General features: G+C 34.5%; 2 protein-coding genes across 2 annotated transcripts; one reads left to right on the top strand and one right to left on the bottom strand.

Annotated features, from left to right (window-relative positions):
• Positions 1-9,961: 9,961 nt before the first annotated feature.
• On the top strand, positions 9,962-11,691 carry LOC130976356 (uncharacterized). The gene is made up of 2 exons (XM_057901206.1): positions 9,962-10,181; positions 10,813-11,691. The coding sequence occupies exons 1-2, from the start codon at positions 9,962-9,964 to the stop codon at positions 11,592-11,594; spliced, it is 1,002 nt and encodes a 333-aa protein (XP_057757189.1). The 3' UTR covers positions 11,595-11,691.
• Positions 11,692-11,846: 155 nt separating this feature from the next.
• On the bottom strand, positions 11,847-12,982 carry LOC130976357 (putative germin-like protein 2-1). Its single transcript, XM_057901207.1, has 2 exons — positions 12,770-12,982; positions 11,847-12,521 (listed from the first exon to the last, which is right to left on the bottom strand). Exons 1-2 carry the CDS (start codon positions 12,885-12,887, stop codon positions 11,980-11,982), a joined length of 660 nt encoding a protein of 219 aa, XP_057757190.1. The 5' UTR covers positions 12,888-12,982; the 3' UTR covers positions 11,847-11,979.
• Between the last annotated feature and the right edge of the window lie 10,875 nt (positions 12,983-23,857).

Raw genomic sequence — 23,857 nt, forward strand, 5'->3', positions numbered from 1 at the left:
TCTTCTTCTCGCACGTCTTCCCTCATTCTTCTCCATCGATCTTTTCCTCTCCTTTTCTCACTGGTATGTTCTTCGTTTACGTTATCTTTTTCTCTCTCTGCAACTCGAGCTTCGTTTTCTCTTTTGATTTGTTGTTTTCTGAAATCAAAGTTTGAACTCGTTTTGAAGATAATGGATCCTTCAAGCTCAGATTGTGTGATGAATCCAGGCGAAGTGGATTATGAATTTGAATCTAACGAAGTTCCTGAGGTTTGATTTACAGTAATTTGTATAGCATTGTGTAGTTTAAAAATTGCTCAACATTGTTTAATTACCTGAAATTTATAGCAGACGCTCGGGTGTAGATCAACTCTTCTTTGGGTGTATTTTAGCTATAAGTGTGGGTGTATATACACTTTACTGGTTTTTTGTTATTTTTAATTGAGTTGTTGTTGTTCAGGTGTATTATATCAGACATGATTGGGTGTGTTTTTAGTTTTTGACATGGTGTATTCTGCAGCCTGTGTATTGACAGTTTATGGCTTTAAAGGTCATTCTGTAGTTGAGTTGTTTCGGTTCGGGTGTATCATATTAGACATGATTGGGTGTATTTGTATCATATCTATGGGTGTATTCACAGTTCTGACACGGTGTATTGTGCAGCCTCTCTCGGTTGTTGATGACGAGCTTGTTCCGAAGGTCGGAATGACCTTTACCACCCTTGAAGATGCCGGAAAATTTTACAGGAACTACGCCAAGGCTGCAGGTTTCTCTACAAGAGTTCGGTGCACAAATAGGAAGGGAAACGAGATTAAGAATCAACTGATTACATGTAGCAGAGAGGGAAAATGGAAATCTAAAATATCTCCAACCGAGAAGACCAATCCGACAGCCGGTTTAAACTGTCCTGCAAGAATTTATATACACACATTGAAGGATGTCGGTTCTTGGATCATTTCAAAGGTTGTGCTGGATCATTCACACCCCTGCTGTCCAAGCAAAGCAGAGATGCTCAAACAGCACAGGGAACTAAGCATGTCCATTCGTCGTACGATAGAGAATAACGACGAGGCCGGTATTAGACCAAGCAAAACCTACCAATCATTTGTTGCGGCTGCCGGGGGTCACCGCGAGTTAAATTTTATCGAAAAGGACGTGAGAAATTACATTACCAGGGAAGTGCGGAATGTTTCCGAACAAGAAGATGCAAAGGAATTCGGGAAATATTTCTTAAGAATGAAAGAGAAGAATCCGAATTTCTTTTTTGAGCTCGAACTCGAGGAGGATCAATCGATTAAGCTGGCTTTTTGGGCCGACGCAAGAAGCAGAGCCGCGTTTGAGTATTTCGGAGACGTCATTTCATTCGACACCACCTACAATACTAACAGGTAACAAACTGTCCCTGTTTATGATGCTAAATTAATTTATTTTTACGAATCCGCAGCAGAGGTGTATATTGGCTGTTTCATTGGGTGTATTCGAAGCATTTGTTAGGGTGTACCTAATGATTTTGCATTCTGGACCATGGTAATTCATTTCAGGTATAATTTGGTCTGTGGTTCTTTTGTAGGGGTGAATCACCACGGTCATTCAACACTTCTCGGATGCTCTTTGATGAAGAACGAAGAAATTGAATCATTCAAATGGTTATTTCAATGCTGGCTTCGTTGCATGGGAGGAAACGCTCCGAAAAGGTTTCTCACCGATCAGTGCGCATCAATGAAAAGGGCTTTAGAGGCCTGTATGCCAACAACAGTTCACCGCTAGTGTATTTGGCACATCATGAAGAAGATTCCAAGCAAATTAAACGGGTACAAGGAACATGCCGATATCGAACAACAAATGAGCCATGTTGTTTGGAACTCTCATAGCAAAGACTCATTCGATAGGAATTGGAACGATTTTCTGGTGAATTTTGGTCTTGCGGATAATAAGTGGCTTTCAGGTAATGTGTTTTTAAAATCTGCAGCAGTGGTGTAAATTGTACGATCTCTTGGGTGTATTTTACAGTGTGTGTTTGGGTGTATTATGCAGATCTGTACGAAGACCGTCACATATGGGTTCCTATCTATCTGGACCACCACTTCTGGGCAGGGATGAGAAGCACACAAAGGAGCGAGAGCATGCATTCATTTTTTAACAAGTACATCACCCGGAACAGCTCGCTCATTCAGTTCGTCAAACAGTACGATAATTGCCTCGGAAGCAGGGAGCAAGCAGAGAGAGAATCAGATGCTGCAGATTTTCATACGGTCATACCGTGTGCAACCAAATCCTCCATCGAAGCTCAGTTTCAAGATGCGTACACTCACGCAAAGTTTAGGAAAGTCCAAGCCCAATTAAGAGGAAAGGCGAATTGCATCACCAGATTAAAGAATTCCGCTCTAGGCTATTCAGTATACGAAGTCGGAGAACAAGTTTCCAGCTCAATATTCGACAAGTTCGCGGTTACCTACGATTCAGTTGCAGCCGAGGTAAAATGCCAATGCTTATTATTCGAGTCGAGAGGGATACTGTGCCGTCATGCACTAAGCGTGTTAAGCTTCGAACAAGTAAGCCAAGTGTCCCCTAGATACATACTGGAACGATGGAGCAAGAAGGTAAAGAGGCAACACACACACATCAAGAGCAGCCACGACGAGCCACTAATGGAGCCAAGAAGCAAGAGGTTCGACCAATTGGTTTTTCGTTCGCAAAATATTTGCGAATTTGCCTCTGAATCGGAGGAGCTGACTGCAATTCTGCACCGTGCGTACGATAACGTCATGGCTGAGATGGAAGCATTAAAAGCCAAAAGGAAGGGGACATCATCTTTATCCCACGAAGACGCCAACTTGAAATCCGTTAACGAGCTTCAATGCCCGCCAAGGATTCGAACAAGAGGACGTCCAAAAAACAGGCTAGGTTCAAAGCTCGAGAAACAGATTGCAAATGCCACAAAGAAGAAGAAGACGAAAGTTTTAAGCGAGGTAAATGTAATGTTCTTTAAATTTGTGGCGATTGAGTTTATTTTTCTAGTTAATAGTTTAGCTAATGCGGGAGTGTTATATTCAGATAAACCTGTTTGATGCTGCATCAGCGGCGCATTCAAATTGCAGCCAATATCATGGACAAGTTATAAATTATCAGCTCAGGGTACCAGCAGCAGGGGATAACTCTTTGGATGTATAGTTATAAAGAGTATGGGTGTAAAAGCTCTGTTTCTTTTGGGTGTATTTTTGTTAATTGACAATTTACATATAGACACATATAGATACATATAGAACAAAAGCTGTAAAAATTCACAGGTTATGGGCGTATATTTCAGTTGATGTTTTTCTTCATATTTTAGTACATGTAATTCATTCATTTTGAATACAGCACACACAGTTGGGTGTATATTTTATTCAACCTCGGGTGTATTATTAGACTTGCATTGGGTGTAAGAGTTTATAATTTACGTTTATATATGCCTTTATTTTTTCTTCATATTTTACCACCTGTAATACAGCTTTTGAATACATCACAGGCAGTTTACCATCACAGATAGTTTAACTATCAGAAAAAATATACATCGAATAGAAGTTGTTGATAAATGGCAAATATTTACATCGTTTGTTCAATTTACAAACTACGCAGCAGTTGGATTACCCAGTTTCTATATCAGCAGAATTAATCTGACAAAACGGACTCAATAATACAGAGGATGGCTTCGACAGCCTTATAGCACTACTCTCTCTAATTGCCCGATCTCTCTGTTTATTCATCTCACTGAATAGTATCCGGGAAGCATACTCCACTCTATAGTGGTCCACCTCCTCCTACAATTAAAAAGTATGTTATGTTTAAACAGAAATATTAATTCAGTAAAGTAATACAGAGTTATATAGTTCTAAAGACAGTTACCTGTGTCCAATTATCCCATTCATACTTCCCCTTTTTAATGTTTTCCGGCTCAATTAACTCAAGCCACTTCATAACGTAGATAGCGCAGTCATAGCTGAAAACGAAGAAAATAAATTACAAATCTCATTTAGGAAAGTTTAATGTTCAGACTCACAAATTTATACCTTGTTTTTTGCCCTGATATTTTAACATATGATGCTTTAATTTCCTTTTCCTTCTCGCCTTTCTCCAGAGGTTTCCCGCCGGCATATGTTATCAATCTTGAAAGTACATATCCCTTAAATACCAAAACAAATCAGTAATACACCCGAATGAATGCACAGGATACACCCAACTGAATATGAAATATACACCCAACACAACCTTCGAAATAGACCTATCTATTAAAGTAAAGAAGACAGAGGCAACTTACAGTGAATTTATTAATTTCCTTTCTCTCATCGCTTGGAGCTTTTTTGTGTAGCGGGTCAAGTATTTGACATTTCCGCTTTGTTGTATTTATCAGCCATAACCACCAATGTCCCGAGTGGCAAACAGGAGCAAAAATCTGAAGGATTGCCACATTTCAACAGTGTGTTATTTTATTTGGCATATAAGTAAATAAATAAGCGTACTAACAAATTTAGCAAACCAAAACTTACATATGGATGCGAACTTAATTTTTTTCTATCTATGAAGTGAATGAAACTGGGTAGGCTTCCACCCTGAATTCCTTTTCCGTTTTCGGGGATATGAATTCCCCCCTTGGGTGATCCGAAAGTGCCATGCTCTGCAAGAATTGCGATACAAGAAATGAAATACTAAAAAAACACAACTTACAGCCAATCTAAGCTAAAAAATACACCCAAATCAATGTATAAAATACACCCAACGTTCGTAGAAGTAACACTTACCACAATATCGGGGGGTAGACAGTATATTTGTTCCTGAAACCTCTTTTTATTTTTCTGGTTTAGGATGAGGCAGATGGCAGATACAATCTAGAAATCAATTTTAAATTAATAAACATTGCAGTTGACTTTGGTGTAAAAACATTAATGTTAATCTAAAATTACCTAAGATTCTATATCACTTTTTGCCTGGAGGGATGCAAGGTGCGTTCTCATCAAAATGTATTCTCCTTGGCCAATCAGAGTGCATATCTCCTCAAACTTGTCAGTATCGCCTTTTGCATCTTCCTTCAGTCTCGTCCCCCAGATGTAGCACTTTTGTTTCATATCATCCGGAATTTGATTTATTCCCCCAGGAGTTTCAAACTTTGCAGAACTTTCTCTCCCAGTCTCACTCTGAATTTGTGGACTTTCGTCTTTTCCCTTTGCCGCACTGCTTGCTAATTTTTGGACCAAACTGTCTAATTGTTCTAGCATAGTTGCAGTTTCTGGAGATTTTTCCCTTTCTGTCTCCTGCGTTGACGCCCCCTCCTGGCTTGAATCTGTCAATCCGAGGCTGAATGATGGCATCCCCAGATCTGTTTTAGGAACATAGGTTGCTGTCCGTGCCATCATCAACAGGGCAGCAGCGTCCTCTGCGTCTGGATGACTGCGTCATTATGTATAAGAATAAGAGTAAGAATAAGAATATACGGATGATAAGCAAAGATTGATTTTAGTCTAATAAACTTACATTTTTGTTGGAGCTGGGGGAAGCTTGGGTGTTGTTTCTTGAAGTTGTTTGGGGGTTTCAGGAGTGCTGCACAGTTACACAAAATTAATCATGGCGTAAAAAAAAACTGATCAGGAAGAATATACACCCAAACTGTTAGCAAATATACACCCAAATCCTAAATAAATATACACCCAATACTATTTTCTTACGTTTCTCTAGCTCCTTCAATCTGTAGCATAGGGGTTGGTTCGAAATCTGCGTCAGTGGTTGTTTGTTGGGATGCCGGCACAAAAAACTGGATCGGGACTCTAAACAAGAATAAAAATGAAAGGTTAACAACGTATTTGAAAATAATAAGGTTATAAGGTTGAAATATTCTTGGAAAACTCACATTGCAAGCGCTTCCGACGGTGTTTGTTCCCTAACAACCATCATATTCGAATCAGTCGGAGTCAACCTAAAATACACCCAAAGAAGGTCAAAAAATACACCCGAACAATTCAAAAAGAAGACAGGCTTTGTTTTTTGAGAACTTACATACTTGCAGTTTTTGCTTTTTTTTGCTGCCTTTTTTTTCTTGAATAAAATAATAAAGGGCTTTTTTTTCTAAAAAAATATATACAGAATTAGAAGTAGAAGTTATTAGAAGAACAAAAGTAATGGTTATTTGAAAGAGAAATTACATGCTCTGAGACGGCTGGTTTACACTACTCTGTTCTGTGCGTCCTTGAGAGGAAGGATCATCACTTCCCAAGTTCACAGCCGGTAGTCTAAACAGATTTGATGTTATTCAAACGAAATATACATCCAACTTAGTAAACAAGATACACCCAACTTGATCCACAAAATACACCCAAATTGTTTCACAGAATACATCCAAATCATGATAACAAGATTTTATTAAATAATAAAGCTTCTTACGTTTCAGAGGACACATAGCGACCTTCTGTCGATCGCAGGTCAGCTTGGTTCTCCCTGCGAAACAAGATACAATTATTAGCAAACAAAAGACACCAAAATCTCAAATACACAGCCCAGCAAGACATACCCCTCTGCAGCAGATTTATCAACGTTTCCCTTAGCCATTCATCGAGTTCGTCACTTGATATTTCATATCTCTCACTACATTCATAAAATAAGACGTTAACACAAAATAATTACGATGATAGACCGTAGTATAGCTTACGAGATACTGTACCCGTCAAAGTATTGATCTTCTTCAGGAGGTGAATCCTCCACAACAACTTTTTTCATTTTTTGTTGTGTTCTGGGTGGAAAAAAAAAACAGTACCAATCAGAAATAAAAAATTAATTTTATCACATAATTTTATCCAAAGAAACGCTTACTTTTTTGGAGTTGTTTTTGTTTCTTTCTTTTTCTTCTCCTTCTCCGCAGGCGATGATTCTTCACTCCTATAAGTTAATAATAGACACTTCAGTTAATACACGAAATCTTTATAACGAAGCCAAAAGAAAGGAGTATTAATTTCAGGACATTACTCATCACTTGTTTCAGATTCAGATTCTGAATCAGAATCTGACTCGTCTTGCCTCTGCTTTCTTTTTATTGAGTCCATTCTGGAAGGCAAACAATTGTCATTTAGAACATACTAAAAATACACCCAAATGAATTCACGAGATACACCCAACTAAATATACAATATACACCCAACGCAGCAAACGAAACACACCCTGCTTAATAAGCTACATACACCCAACGTGGAAAATAAAATACACCCAAACCGAAAAAGAAATTACACCCAAGTATGGTACTTACTTTTTCCCCCTTTTGCCAGGGTGTTTTCTTCCCAAATCCTCTGAGTTTTCTTGAGCCTCAGACTCAGAGGTAGAAATGTCACTGTCAGTAGTTTCTGTCTCCAAAGACGATGTTGGGCTCGCCTTCCTTTTTTTGTTTTTTTTATTTCTTGTTTTTTTTCTTTTTTTCTCATTTTTTCTCTTGTTTCTGCCATCTTCACAATCCCCTGAAACATGAGATATTTTAGTTAGCACCATTTGGGTAAATAAAATACACCAAATTATTATGATTACTCACCAAAATTTTCCCTCTTTCTGCATTCATTCTTTCCACCAACTGCTCCTTAGTCCAGTTGGCAATCCATGGCTTTTGTGGTCTTTCAGCCCTGTTCTTGCCTTTGTTTTTTGAAAGATGAAAGTAGATTATCATCAGGGCGAAGAGGCAGCCATTGATTGCCTTCTTCTTCTTCTCTTGATAGTCTGTGATGCCCTTGACCATGAAGGTCAAAACATGCCCCCCCCAGTTTCTCTCCGATATGCCGTCCATCTTAAAAATTGGGGCCAGGTGCACGGGCGATATTTTGTTTATCGTCGTTGGCAAAAGGAACGCCATCTGTATGTAGAGGATGAATATCCTCTTGAACATCAGGCGTTCCTCTTCGTTGCCAACGCCAATTTCCATCATTTCATCGGTAAGACTTTTGAGGGTCTTACCCTGGAATCTTCTATAAATTATTTTGTCATCATCAGAAAGTTTCTTATAGTCAACTTTCTCAGGAAATAGATCTCCTACAAAAAGGAAGACAACAAAGCATCCAAGTCGGTTCAAATACACCCAAGCATCAGGTTAATATACACCCAAGCAACAACTTAATATACACCTATAATTTTGAACTAATTACCTGTTGCATTGATGCCAAGCGCATCACCTATTTTTTTTGGGGTTATTTGGAAAGAACCATATCCTGTCTTCAGTCTGTTCTCCCCAAGTTTGAAGTTGTTTGCCAGCTCCCTTAAGAGTTGGTGATCCACCCTCAGTGGTGGGATGTGCATCAACCCACCGAATCCAAGATCCCTCACAATCGCCTTCTTCTCCTCAGTCATGTTTCTAAATTTATCATTCAGGAGATGTGTGGCACATTTAAGGTCTTTTGTTTGGTTTCTTGCTGCCATTTTCTCTAAAACTAAAAATACACCCAAAGATATCAGTAATATACACCCATATATATATGAGTCAGATACACCCATTAATAACAATAAGATACACCCATTGATAACAGTAAGATACACCCATATATATGAGTCAGATACACCCAAAGATATCAACAAGATACACCCATTGATTACAGTGAGATACACCCATAGATATTATTCAGATACTTCCATATAGATATCAGTCAGATATCACTCAACCATGCTTCAATATCAAGCCACATTACAAGGTTAAGCAGTTTACACCCCCGAATCTACGGAATAAACCCCCAAAAATCAACAAAAATAGCAGGAGAACTTAGAATAATAACGTAGAATGACGTAGAACTTAGAAGAACAACGTAGAACTTAGAACAGTGTAACAAAGAAGTAAGAGTAATAGTAAACCCTAGAAGAACGACGTAGAAGAAAAGTAAAATATACAGTATCTTAATGGACTTACGTTGAGTATTGTTGCTTTGTTTTTTCTTCAGATTCTTCACGGAGAGTTTGATGGTGTTTTGATGCAGTTTTCGAACTACGATTTCTATATTTTGAACTTTGATTTTCGCTCAAAAATGGGAGGGTTTCGTTGTTTTGAAAGCGCCTTGAGAAATGGAAGAAGTGGAAGAAGTGGAAGAGTCTACCATACGTAACCGTTCGAATGTTGAGCGCGTGATTTTGACGCGCCATCTTATCTCTCTTCATGCGCGAGTTCTGTTTGGGCTGGGCCAACTTGTATGCTTGTAGGCTTGTATGTGTAGCAGGGCCCGTAATAATTATACCATAGGAGTTTTTAAGATAATATATTTGAGCTGCCATATAAATGCAAAGAGCCCTGGTATATATATGTTTGTTGAGAATAAGTCAACCTTTAATTAACAATATCATTGAACACTATATACGGTAATTAAATATTACGCTGCCTAACTCTTATTTATAGGTCTATCATTATTACAATAACTTTTCTTGTCCTGTAAATATTGTTATATTCAATTATTCATATTGGCACACTAATTAAGGCAACACCTTACAACAAGCAACAACTAACCGGGGGGAGTTACTAACTAACAACATTGCCATTGCCAATCTGCCATGCTGTCTTTTAGAAATAAATTATAGAAGCAAACCACAAAAAACAAAAACAAAACGACTAAATAAATAAAATTATTGTCTTATATATATAGAACCAAAATAAAGTGAGTTGAACAAATTTAATTTCTTAAGGAACCTAGGGAAAGATATGGTTACATACTATAACTGAGAATAGAGAATAGAGAATAGTAATCAATAAAGAAGACGTATAAAAACCAAAAAGGTTATGATCCGGAACTTTAGGCATGCATGTGTTGAATAATATAAAATGTATTATAGAATCTCATCTTCATGGTTAAATGCCTATAAAAGGAAATGCTCTTGGCATGACATTCCCGTCACTTATCAAACAAATATATATAGCTACAAATAATATATAGTAACAAGAGCTATATTTGAATCATCAAATTGAAGGGCTAATTGATCTATATATTAAAAATATATAGCATCAATGGGTCAAATGATTGTTCAGGTGGTTTTGGTGGCAGTTATGGTGGTGCTTGTGGGAGTGGCTGGGGCAACTCCTCCTGGGATAGCCAAGAATCCAAGCCATGCAACTTGCAAAATAAAGAAGTATAAACATTGTTACAATTTGGAGCATGTTTGCCCCAAATTTTGCCCTGATGGATGCACTGTGGAATGTGCTTCTTGCAAGCCCATTTGTGTTGGGGGTTCTAACCCTACTCCACCACCATCAGAAACACCCTCAACACCTTCTTACTATCCACCTCCATCAACACCTTCAACTCCTTCTTCTCCTCCTCCTCAAACTCCTTCGCCTTCAACTCCTTCACCATCAACACCTTCTCCAACTCCTTCATCTCCACCACCATCAACACCATCTCCAACTCCTCCACAAAATCCTTCAACACCTTCAACTCCTTCATCTCCAACTCCTCCTCAAACTCCTTCACCTTCAACTCCAACTCCTCCTTCTGGACCAAAAACAGCAAGATGCAGGAACAAGAACTACCCTAAGTGCTACAACATGCAATTCACTTGTCCTAGCGCCTGCCCTGCTGCGTGTGAGGTTGACTGCAACACTTGTAAACCTGTTTGCAGTAAGTACATATATATACACACACCAACCATCTTATATATACAAAAATAAGTCACTAAATAATTTTTTATATAAAATACATATTAAAATTTAAAATACATATTAAAATAAATTAAACAATGTATATCTTTATATATATAACATTTTTTACCGGGTTTTTGATATGCATGCTCTTCGCTACTACTAACACTAGGTGGATTATTTAACTTTTGATATAATATAGTGAATTATGATTGGCACAGATTGTGACAGACCAGGAGCAGTTTGCCAAGACCCTCGTTTCATCGGCGGCGATGGCACCACATTCTACTTCCACGGCAAGAAAGACACCAACTTCTGCCTCGTCTCCGATCCAAACCTCCACATCAACGCCCACTTCATCGGCAGAAGAAGCCAAAACATGAAAAGAGACTTCACCTGGGTTCAATCCATCGCCATCCTCTTCAACAACAACCACACACTCTTCATCGGGGCCCAAAAAACCGCCGCATGGGACGATTCCAACGACCGCGTTGACCTCTCCTTCGACGGTCAACCCATCACACTCCCACAATCAGAAGGAGCCACGTGGACATCCCAAACCTCCCCCAGCGTAACCGTTTCTAGGGCTGAAGACTCCGCCACCAACAGCGTGGTTCTGGAGGTCGAAGGGAAACTGAAGGTGAGCGCAAAGGTTGTTCCTATAACTGAAGAAGATTCCAGAATTCATAGCTATGGGGTTACCGAAGAGGATTGTTTTGCGCACCTTGATTTAGGGTTCAAGTTCTTGGATCTGAGCAGAGAAGTGAGTGGGGTGTTGGGACAAACTTATAAGGAAAACTATGTGAGCCGTTTGGATATTGGAGCTAAAATGGCTGTGATGGGTGGTAGTGGAAGTGAATTCGAGAGTTCTAGCTTGTTCTCCACAGATTGTTCTGTTTCTCGTTTTGTTGGTGACAGTAATAATATTGGAGAGAAGAGCAGTTTTGAAGGGTTGAGCTGCCAAAGTGGAATTGATGGACAAGGAGTTGTTTGCAGGAGATAGGTTATTGTTTCTGCAGCTTTATGTTAATTTGATTATCAGACACCTTTACTTGTTTAATTTGTTTATGTTTTTATCTTATGAGAATAAATTACATAATCATCAAAGAACACTGGACTAATTTGATGATGCTGTAATGGTTATTAATTGGAAATTATTGTCGCTAGCTATATATATTCATGGTTACTGTATTACATGAACATCATATAATAAATTTATAATATCTATTTCATATATCACTTTCAAAACACCAAGCATCATTTTATTCACACACCAAATAGTATTACACATATCAAAAGCCACTCAAGATACAACAAATCAACAAGAATATAATAATCAGAACATAAAAAGAATTGTGCATAAATTAGTTAAATTCTTTCTACTCATTTCAATTCTTGAACTTGGACTGGAGATAACCGATGGTAGTTTCATCCAAGTGAAAAGCCTTAACAAGAACATCAGTAGCAATTTCAGGTGTAGATCCAAAAACAGCATTACCAACAGTGATAACTCCGGGATTTTGACTACTAAGAGCAGCAATGGCAACAGCATTACTGTTGCCTACATTTCTCTGATAGTGAACAAGTCCCACCGGAAACACAAAGACGTCACCCTTTTGTAGAACTTTCCGAATGTGGCGGTTTTCGGGGTTGGAAGTGACGAATCCAACCTCCAAATATCCATCAAGAACTGTCAAGATTTCGGAGGCGCGAGGATGTGTGTGAGGAGGGTTAATCCCCCATGGAGCATAATCAATGCGAGCTATGGATATGCCGAGTGTGTTGAGTCCTGGTAGCTGAGTTGCAGCCACTGGAGTGACTTTAGATCCACTAGGGTTTGAGGTGTTTCCAGCTATGTGAAGACCACTGAAGAAGAAATCATTTGCTTCAACAACCTTCGGATCCTTGCACACCAAACCATTCACTAACACTGCCATGCATAATTTGAAATTATTTAATTTAATTAAACCTTTCCCCATGAAGAGAAACAGTTGGTTAATTAAGATAAGCAATATATATATGGTGCAAACTCAGATGCAGTCAAATTCACATGAAGTTGATAGTTGAAAGCCGTTAAATGATTTGAATGATTTAACTAAATTTTCATCTAACGGCTCTCAATGATCAATTTCATGTGAAGTTGACTACACCTGAATTTCTACCTATATATATACATACCTTGGCCTTGTGGGTCTGAGACGCAGAAATCCTGAAGAGCACTATTGTCAGTTGCCGTGACAACAACTGAAAGTGATAGAGCTAAAATTGCAACCACCAATGAAAAATTGTAAGCCATTTCACAAAGAGGAGCACAATAAATTAAAGCAATATAGCAGATTTTGTGAAGGAGCACAAAGAGTAGCAGTGTTTTAATTTTTGTGTGTGTTTTAGTGTGTTAGTTGATGGACAATATAGGATTGCACTAAGGCATTTATATAGCAATCTAATGATGATGAAGATGTAAAATTAAGCGCATCAAATACTATATGCCGTCCTAATAATTAATCAATCAAGAACTGAAATAGTCATCGATCTTTTGAAATATGTTATGTTATTGATTAGTGATAACATTAAGGTGAATGGGTTTTGCTCATGCTGGCATGCACAGAGAGAAGTAGTGTCTCGTAGAGTATGAAATAGTGCCGGCCAAGAGTGTTTGGTTAATTAACGAGTCAACGTAGGAATCTTGATTGATTAATTTGAACCAATCAATCAACACTTCAACACTTCCATTTGTGATTCTGAAACACATTCAATACGAGTTAACAATAAAATAAGGGTGGTTCTGAATTTAAATGGAGGGCAACAGCCTGTATTTGGATTGAAGCTGATGTACGTATTTAAGATTTTAAGTCTTTAGAGTTGTATGATCGAAAAGCTTCTTTGTTAATTGTTGTTATATAATTTTAAGAAACACGTGGTTGTCGTATTTATACGTCGGAGACATTTTGACCTTTATATATACTTGATTAAAATCTCAAATCCCCCAAGTATCCTGAGATTGACGCTCTATATTAGAATCGTTTCTTAAATTTGAATTACACCAATTATATTTTTGAGATTGAAAAAATTATATTATATTAGTCTCTGATTTATTTTCTGTTAATAACGCACTGACGTAATTTAATGATGTAGATCTTTAGTGATATGTGTCATTTTATAATTTGGCCACGTATAATGGTATAATGACGTATTGGTCAACAACACATAGCATGCTGAAGTGGATAGTTATGCCATATATTACAATGCTATTTTGTCACATATCAAATTATGTCATATATCACAATGTTATTTATCTATGTATCATCTACTATGTCATCATTATATATGTACTAAATTGATCTCTTACTTTACATTAAATGACTCATTTTAGTCCCTAAAATTAAATATTGTGTACCAAATTAGTCCTTTCATCATTTTATTGTCATTTTTTTTGTAAATTTAAAATTTTCAATAATTTTATACACTAATTTTAATTATATTTTTTATTATACAATTTTTTATAATAATTTTTTTGATTAATAATTTTAATTTGTATCATTAGAACACATGTTAATTACATCCAAAATTTTATTATTATCTCTTCTATTTATTTGTATCTATTTTAGTACTATTTAAGTCATGGTTACAATAATTTAATAAGTACTTATATTAATCAATAGTATAATATATAAAAAAGCTGTCTAACTAAATTATAAATAAGATGAATTATTATAATTAACAGTATATCTGCAAACAATTTAGTCCGAATTGTATTTCTTTATGTACAATTATATATAAAAATATTTTTTAAACACACTTAATTTATATGTCGACATATCTAACTTTATTTTTTACTAATATATTTAAAATTGGTATAAAAATAATATATATTATTAATTAGTAATACAAAATTGTTCTATATAATTAAAAGAAATATATAAAAAAAGGATGATACACATACAAGTCTTTTTGGCTTACATGCCTTATAAGTTGGTACAAGCCCAACAAAACACACGCATTACACTTCCACATTCAAGAGTAAATAAACGCACGTTATTCAACTACTTCCTGCTTCCAAAGTGCGTTACTCACCATACATTATGAACGACTCTTCTTCTTCTTCCTCCATGAAAACAAGTTTTTTGCCAAATTTGAAGATAATGGAACTTTAGAAATACACCCAAACGATTACAGAAATACAACAAAAAGATTACAGAAATACACTCAAACAGTTATAGGAATTCACCCAAACAATTATAGAAATACACCCAAAGAATTACAGAAATACACCCAAAGAATTACAAAACTACACCCAAAGGATTTAAGAAATACACCCAAAATTCGTTGAAGTACACCTTATGCATAATTTAGAACTCTTTATCTTTCTCCTCCTCATCTTCTGCTGCTTCTTCTTCTTCATAAACGATTTCAGAGCTTGATGTCAAAAAACAATGGAAATCGAGAATAACGAAGAAAGAAAACAGAGAGAAAAGCACGTAAATGAAGAAGGAGAAAAGAGAAGGCAAGAAACGAAAGAGAAGAAGAAGAAGAAGAAGAAGAAGAAAAAAAGGAAGAATCGGTTCAAAGTGTGTTAATATAAATGACTTGTAAAGACTTATATAAACAAACTCTTGTATGTGGAGAATTATTTTATAAAAAAATATTTTAAAAATTAATTTATATTCCAATAATAATAAAATATTTAAATATTATTGTAATTTATTTAAAAAATTTAGGTTTTCTATATTTGGTGGACCCTCTCAAATACAAATTTAAAATTAGGAGTAAAGTATTGTTTTTGTTTTCAACGTTTAGAGTAAGTTTTATTTGTATTCCTAACGTTTAAATCATTTTATTTGTATTCCTGACGTTTGTAAAAGTGATTCAATCATTCAATATTATCCTACCGTTAATTACACATCATGAGTTTTAGTTGGAGTTCTAAAAATCTCTTTTTAAAGTTAGAATACAAATATCTAAGACAGAACCGATAATCCACTATAGATAATAGTTCATCAAAAGTTGAAATTAATTCTTATAACATTTATATAATTCACTTCTTTAGGGACATAATTGAATTTAAACACAAATAATGGGTATAATATTGAAATCGAACACATCTAAATAAGGTCTAATTGAAAATAAATATATTTAAGTGAGAATAATTAAAAAATACAATATGATCTATTAATATAATTGATGACAGAATAAGATTAAATTACTTTTATAAATGTTAAGAATATAAATTAGACAATTTAAACATTACAAACAAAAATAAAACATATCCTAAACACGTTAAAAACAAAAATAATACTTTACTCTAAAATTAATAAATTCATATGTTTCACGTTTGGTCATTTGTGTAAATGTCCGTGATTCATATATGTATTCCACCTAATGAGTATTTGGGTGGAGTTAATATTATATAAACGGTATATAATAATAATAATAATTGAGATGCAAAATAGTTTTGGGATAATTCAAACTTCATATATTTTTATCAAATTCAATTTATTATTTTAATAAATACATTAATTATTTTTGGGGCTTAATCATTTTGAATGGTTAATTGCTTTTATAAATTTTTCGAAGGGAACATGATTATGTTGATAAGGAGCAGATTAAAAAAGACTCTTTTCAAAGATGATGTGCTACAAAATGGTAACACATGTATTTTACCGAAAGCTAGGTGTCTTGTAACGTGGCAATAAACGCTATATATGAATGTTCACGTGTTAGTTTCATTTGTATAACAGAGATACATTACTAGAAGCAATTCTTTGATACAAACCGATTCATTCACCTGCGAATCAAGAAAGAAAGAAAGAAAGCTAATGCAGTTGCAAAAGCTTCTCCAAGAAAAAGAATCAATAAAGTGGTGCATCATAAGATCGATGAGGGCTTGGAACGTGAACAAAGTGGTGCATGGTGAGCAAGCTCCGAGGCCTCATCATGAATTCGGCACCGTTTCTCCATCTCCTCTTTCTTCTTCGATTGATTGTATCGATGCTAAAAGAACCAACCAGGTAACTTCATTTCAGTGCAGCAAATTTTATGATATATGTTTTTCTTTCAAGAAAAAGTGGATATTAATTTGACCTTGCCTGCTCATTGTGATACCCTGATGAAAGAGGGTGAAAACGGTGTCAAAGTAGCGGTTAAAAATAAATTTGATAATTAGAATTTAAAAATTGATAAAAATTACTGTTAAAATGGGTTTTAGAATAGGTTAAAATTTAAAAGTTAAAAGAGAAATATAAATATATACATATATATATAATTATTTTATAAAATATACCCAATAAATATATTTAATATATTTTTTTATTTTTTTTATGAGTGTATGTGTCTTGTATTTTTATTTTTCAACACAGTAGTATTAGAGCTACTTATAAAATGTCTTCAATCAACAACGATAATTAGGCATTTGAATGAAAATAATTTTTGGTGTTCAAAAAGCGTGAAAAATGATTGAAAAAGACTATGTAAAACCAGAAAATATGGAGAAATTAATAGAAATTCAAAAGGACGAATTGAAAAATAAAAGAAAGAAAGATTAATGTGCATTTATTATTATTCATCAAGACTTAGATGATGATATGTTTGAGAAAATTGTTGATATAACTAACGCAAAGAAAATTTGAGATACTCTTTAAAATTTCGTCATAGGAGTTGAAAAGATAAAGAAGGTTCGTCTTCAAACTCTAAAGGCTGAGCTTAAGTCTCTAATGATGAAGGAGATTGAATCCATTTTGGATTATTTTATCAAAGTTTTTGCAATAGTGCACCAAATGAAAAGATTTGGAAAAATATTAGAAAATGCTCGTGTTGTTGAAAAAATTTTTCGTTCTCTGAACTCAAACTTTTATCATGTGGTGGTAGCCATTGAAAAGTCTAAAGATTTGGATACAATGTCTATTGATCAATTGAATGATTTTTTACGGGTCCAAGGAGAAAGAATGGATAAAAATAAGCAAGAACGTGTGGAGCATGTCTTGCAGGTAAAATTTTCGTGGAATACTAGAAGAGAAGCCAACGAAAGTGGAAGACAATGACGAGGCCATGGACGAGAATGAAGACGTGGTTACGGAAGCGGAAAAAATAAGAAAAAATTATTCTCAAGAGAGAAGAAATCAAAATTTTTCTTGAGGTCATAAAAGAAGAACGGTTGATAAAAGACAAATTGAATGTTATTCATGTGGAAAGAATGGATATTATTCTTAGGAGTGTCAGACATACAAAGAAGAAGAAAATAAATTTGTTGTACACAGTGAAGATGTTGAAGAATCATTATTTCTTACGCTCAAGAAAGATCAAAATTTTGAAGATAGTACGTGGTATCTTGACAATGGAGCTAACAACTATATGACAGGTAATAGGAGTAAATTTGTAGCACCTGATACCAACGTAAAAGGACACTTGCGTTTTGGTGAGAAATCAAAGGTTGAGATCAATGACAATGGGACGATTCTATTCGAGTTGAAGAACAGAAGTCATAAGATTCTTTTCAATGTCTATTACATTCCAAAGTTAAAGAATAATATTTTGAGTATTGGGCAACTTTTGGAGAATGGATGCAAGATAGTCATGGAAGATCGACTTTGGCTTAGAGATAAAAATAAAAATCTTATTGCTAAGGTTTCTGTGACAAAAAATTGTATGTTTTTGTTAAACATGAGGAGTGGTGGAGTTATATGTTTAAAGTCATGTATCGAAGATCCATCATGAATTTGGCATATAAGATATGGACATTTAAATTTTGGTGGGTTCAAAGAATTGGGAAAAAAGATGGTAAAAAGAATTTCAACTATTGATCATTCTCATTAGTTATGTGAAGCTTACTTACTTGAAAAACAATCAAGAAAATTTTTCAAAGCAGCCTAAATCAAGAGTTACCAAGTCACTTCAGCTTATCTATAACGTTTATGGACCTATCAAGCCTTTATCACTTGGTAAAAGTGCTTATTTTCTATTTTTTATTGATGATTATTTAAGAAAAATATGGGTTTATTTCTTAAAGCAAAAGAGCAAAGCATTTAATGCATTCAAGAAGTTCAAAGCCCTTGTTAAAAAGGAAAGTGGTTATGAGATAAAAGCTCTCAGAATTGGTAGAGGTGGAGAAATCATTTCAAATGAATTTAAGACCTTCTATGAAAACCATGGTATTCGACGTCTCCTGACTGTTTCTAGATCACCTCAACAAAATAGAATTGTTGAAAAAAAAAAAGACAATTTTAAATATGGCGAGAATGATGTTGAAGATCAAGTTATTGCCAAAATAGTTATGGGGAGAAGCAGTTGCATGTGTAATTTATCTCTTAAACCACTCACTGACCGAGATTTTAAGAGATATAACACCTCAAAAAGTATGGAGTGATTTCAAACCTAATGTGTCACATTTAAAGGTTTTTGGATCTATTGCATATATCAAAATTTCTGAGCAAGAAAGATTAAAGCTTGATGATATGAACCAAAAGGTCGTATTTATTGGCTGTGAAGAGAATACTAAAGTTTACAAGTTCTTCAATCCTGACAATAATAAAGTAATAATAAGTAGAGATGTTGAGTTTGAAGAAAGTACAAAGTGGGATTGAACTACACAAAATGATGCTACTTATGATTTTTGCCTTACTTTGAAGAAGAAGAAGCTCCAATGAAAGAAGTGCAAGATAAAAATGATTCTTCAACACTAGCATTAACTCCACTATCATGATCATCGTTATCTCCATTCTTTAGTTCAAGCGAAGGCCCTCGCAGATATCGAAGTCTCACTAATTTCTATGAGCAAACTAAAATTCTAGAGGATGAGAATTTATTGTGTCTACTCTCCAAATTTTAAAGTTGTTGTCAAAAATAAAAAAAAGGTTACAAGCTATGAAGGAGAAAATTCAATCAATTGAGAAGAATAACACTTGAGAATTTGTATCACTTCCAAGTGGTTATCAGGCTATTGGAGTCAAATGGATCTATAAAATTAAGAAAAATGCTAAAGGTTATGTAAAGAGGTACAAGATAAGACTCGTTGCAAAGAGGTATAAGCAAAAGCAAGGAATAGATTATAATGAGGTGTTTGCTTTTGTTGCTCGCTAGAAAACGATAAGGCTATTGTTATCACTTGTAGCACAAAACCACAAGAAAATCCACCAAATGAATGTGAAGTATGCTTTTTTGAATGGTAATCTTTTGGAAGAAATTTATATTGAACAACTTTTAGATTTTGTTGTTGAAGATTGTGAAGATAAGGTGTTAAAGCGTAAAAGGACTTTATATGGACTGAAGCAAGTTCTAAGAGCTTGGAATGATCATCTTGATACGTATTTTCAAGACAACGACTTCACTAGGTGCATATATATATATATATAGAGTACTAAAAAGTACTGTCAATAGGATAGTAAAATCTAATAAACCAATAATGAACTAAATATTAATACTCACTTGATGATGGAGTAATATGAATTTGTATTATAATTCAGAGGATTGAACCAAAATACAAAGGATGAAACTTTTTAATACAAAGATTGTAACGAAAGCTTAAAAGTATTTCAGAGTGTGAGAGGATGTGTGTAAAATTACGAATGATCTACAATCCCCTCCCCCCTTTCTTTTTATAGTGGGCTATGTCCTTTATTCTATTACATTTTAACCCCCTGTTTTGCTAATCCGTTTGCTCTTTTTGTGAGTTAATTCAGAGGCTCTGTTTCCGAGTTAATGTCTTTTGTTCTAATTTTTTGAAAATTGGTAGCTGATTTTGTTTTTTCTGCTGATGATTTTTGTTCTTTTCTGCATGCGATGCTTTTGTTGCTTTTTGAGATTGTCTTGACACCTTCTCTCTTGATTTTATACAAGTGTCTGTTTTCTGATTTCGGAACTTTTTTTTTTACTCTTCAATTGGATCTTGGTATCTAGTATGTACAGTCCTGGGCTGGACTGGACTTCTTCATCTTTGTCTATTGGTTCTACTTTTATTGCTTTTAGAGAATTATGGATTTCTTCTTCTGAGGTAGCCGCTGCAAGGGCCACCATCATTTGTTTTTTATGGACTAGAAAACGAGTTTCTTTTTCGAATAATATTTTTTCGAACCCTGAACTGTGGCTTGGGGGTTCTGCTCTTTTTTGGGATATAGTCATCCAATTATTAATTACTTTTTTACTAATTAAATTCAGGTCAAATTTATTCCACCATTTTACTTTTATGTTTCTAATTAAATATTGCATGCTTGGAGTGTCTTCATATCCTGCGGAATCATATTCCCATGTCATTATCCAGCATATTCCCATAGTGAAAATGAAGGAAATCAGCTTATATCCATCCAGAAATGATGTTTTATTTTTGAAATATTCATAAGTCATGCTGGCTTCTTTTGGGAAAATTGTTTCTATTGGTGCAAACCCTTGAAATCATATCTGGAACCATTTGGAAAATTATAGAAAATTTTCTTTTCGGAACCATATGAACCAAGAGTGAAAATTTGGAGAAAGATACAGAACGTTTCACCAAGCATCTATATAATCATAATAGAAATAGTGTTGTGATTTAAATTTTTTAGTAAAACTTTTACAATGAAAGGGAGATTTTTTTCGTTCTGATCTTTCATTGTAAAAGTTTTACTTTCATAATCTTAATTTTTGAGAATATTGTATCTTTTGTGGTTGGGTCATTATTATGAGTTAATTTAATGGATCCTGTGTCTACTAAGATAAATTCATAAAAAGTTCGAATTTTTTGGATGTTTGTTGGAGGGTAATGAAAAGTACTTAAAAAAACTGTTTTATAAAGGGTTCTTCTTTCCATTATAAACCACTCTTTCTCTAAAGTCATTATTTTTAGAGGTATTGATTTTTCATGGTAAGGATGTTCTTCAGATAATGGTTTAGTTTTAAACAAATCTGATGGCCGCAATAATTTATATCTGTTAACTATAGGGACCTCATATAAGCTTTTAGTTGATGCTGATAATTTTTCACTTTTAACAACCTGTGATATCGTCAAAGATTTAATAGATAGTTGTTTAGCTTGTATTGAAGTTGCTGGTTGGTCAAGAGGTTGATCATAATCTTCACTGCTTGCTTGTTTCTTGCTCATTTTTACCTTGCAAAAATTCTCTTGTTAAAAAATCAGGTAATGCATTTGATTCTCCTTTAATATGATCAATAGAAAAATCAAAGCATGATAATATAGCTTGTCATCTAGCAAATATTTGTTTAGAAACATCATTCTTTAATACACTAGGAGCTATTTTCTAATCAGTTCTAATCAAGAAGGTTTTAATAAACAAATCTTCCTGAAAACGTGAAACACATAGGATAATGGTGAATATTTTTTTTAATAGTAGCATAATTTTTCTGGGATGAATCCCATACACCCGAATGATATTTAGCTATTTATTCTTTTGAGGAGTTTGGAAGGACTTGTTCAAGTATTCCTCTATACCATAATTCTAAAGCATCAGTTTCTACGATTAGACTTGCGTTAGGGTCTGGTATACTCAAACAAGGAATTTTGTTTTACTCAAACAAGGAATTTCTTTTCTTTGTTTGAGTATACCAGACCCTAAGGCAAGTCTAATCGTAGAAACAGATGCTTCAGAATTAGGGTATGGAGAAATACTTAAACAAGTCCTTCCAAACTCCTCAAAAGAACAAATAGTTAAATATCATTCGGGTGTATGAAATTCAGCCCAAAAAAATTATGCTACCATTAAAAAAAATATTAGCCATTGTCCTATGTGTTTCACGTTTTCAGGAAGATTTGTTCAATAAAACCTTCTTGATCAGAACTGATTGCAAAACAGCTCTTAGTGTATTAAAGAATGATGTTTCTAAAAAAATATTTGCTAGATGGCAAGTTATATTATCATGCTTTGGTTTTTCTATTGAGCATATTAAAAGAGAATCAAATGCATTACCTGATTTTCTAACAAAAAAATTTTACAAGGTAAAAATAAGCAAGAAACAAGCAAGCAGTATGATCCACCTCTTGACCAACCAGCAACTTCAATACAAGCTAAACAATTATTTATTAAACCCTTGACGATGTTACAAGTTGTTAAAAATGAAAAATCATCAGCATCAACTAAAAGCTTATATAAGGTCCCTACAGTTAACAGATATACATTATTGCAGCCATCAGATTTTTTTAAAACTAAACCATTATCTGAAGAACATCCTTACCATGAAAAATCAATACCTCTAAAAATAATGGCTTTAGAGAAAGAGTGGTTTAAGATGGATAGAAGAACCCTTTATAAAATAGTTTTTCCAAATACTTTTCATTACCCTCAAACAAACATCCAAAAAATCCAAACCTTTTATGAATTTATCTTAGCAGACATAGGGATCCATTGAATTAACTCATAATAAAGACCCGACCACAAAAGATACAATATTCTCAAAAATTAAGATTATTAAAGTAATAACATTATCAGAATGGAAAAAACCTCCCTTTCATTGTAAAAGTTTTACTAGAAAATTTGAACCACAACACTATTCCTATTATGATTATATAGATGCCTGGTGGAACGCCTTGTATCTTTCTCCAAATTCCCACTCTTGGTTCATATGGTTCCGAAAAGAGATTTCTCTATAGTTTTTCAAATGGTTCTAGATACGGTTTCAAGAGTTTGGACCAATAAAAGCAATTTTTTCAAAAGAAGCCAGCATGGCTTATGAATATAAGTTGATTTCCTTCATTCCCATTATGGAAATATGCTAGATAATGACATGGAAATATGATTCCGCAGGATATAAAGGCACTCCAAGCATGCAATATTTAATTAGAAACATAAAAGTGAAATGGTGGAATAAATTTTGACCTGAACTTAATTAGTAAAAGAGCAATTGATAATTAGATGACTATATTCCAAAAAAAAGCAAAACCCCAAGCCACAGATCAGGGTTCGAAAAAATATCATTCAAAAAAGAAACTTGCTTTCTAGCCCATAAAAAACAAATGATGGCGGCCCTTGCAGCGGCCACCTCAGAAAAAGAGATCCATAATTCTCTAAAAAAGCAATAAAAGTAGAACCAATAGACGAAGATGAAGAAGTCCAGTCCAGCCAAGGACTGTACATACTAGATACCTAAAATCCATTTGAAAAAAAAGAGTCCCAAAATTAGAAAACAGACACTTGTACAAAATCAAGAGAGAATATGTCAAGACAATCTCATAAAGCAACAAAAACATTGCATGCAGAAAAGAACAAAAGTCATCAGGAGAATTCCAACAAAATCACAGCAGAAAAAACAAAATTACCTACCGATTTTTAAAAAATTAGAACAAAGGAC

This window comes from Arachis stenosperma, chromosome 4, assembly GCF_014773155.1.
Source record: "Arachis stenosperma cultivar V10309 chromosome 4, arast.V10309.gnm1.PFL2, whole genome shotgun sequence".
Lineage (NCBI taxonomy): Eukaryota > Viridiplantae > Streptophyta > Magnoliopsida > Fabales > Fabaceae > Arachis > Arachis stenosperma.

What these genes read in the sequence shown, in the direction of transcription:
- LOC130976357 (XM_057901207.1), bottom strand. Translation starts at nt 12,887, where the DNA reads ATGGCTTACAATTTTTCATTGGTGGTTGCAATTTTAGCTCTATCACTT. An exon ending in CTCAGACCCACAAGGCCAAG is followed by an intron (nt 12,522 to 12,769) that starts GTATGTATATAT and finishes TATGCATGGCAG; the next exon opens with TGTTAGTGAATGGTTTGGTG.
- LOC130976356 (XM_057901206.1), top strand. Translation starts at nt 9,962, where the DNA reads ATGGGTCAAATGATTGTTCAGGTGGTTTTGGTGGCAGTTATGGTGGTG. An exon ending in CAAGCCCATTTGTGTTGGGG is followed by an intron (nt 10,182 to 10,812) that starts GTTCTAACCCTA and finishes TGATTGGCACAG; the next exon opens with ATTGTGACAGACCAGGAGCA.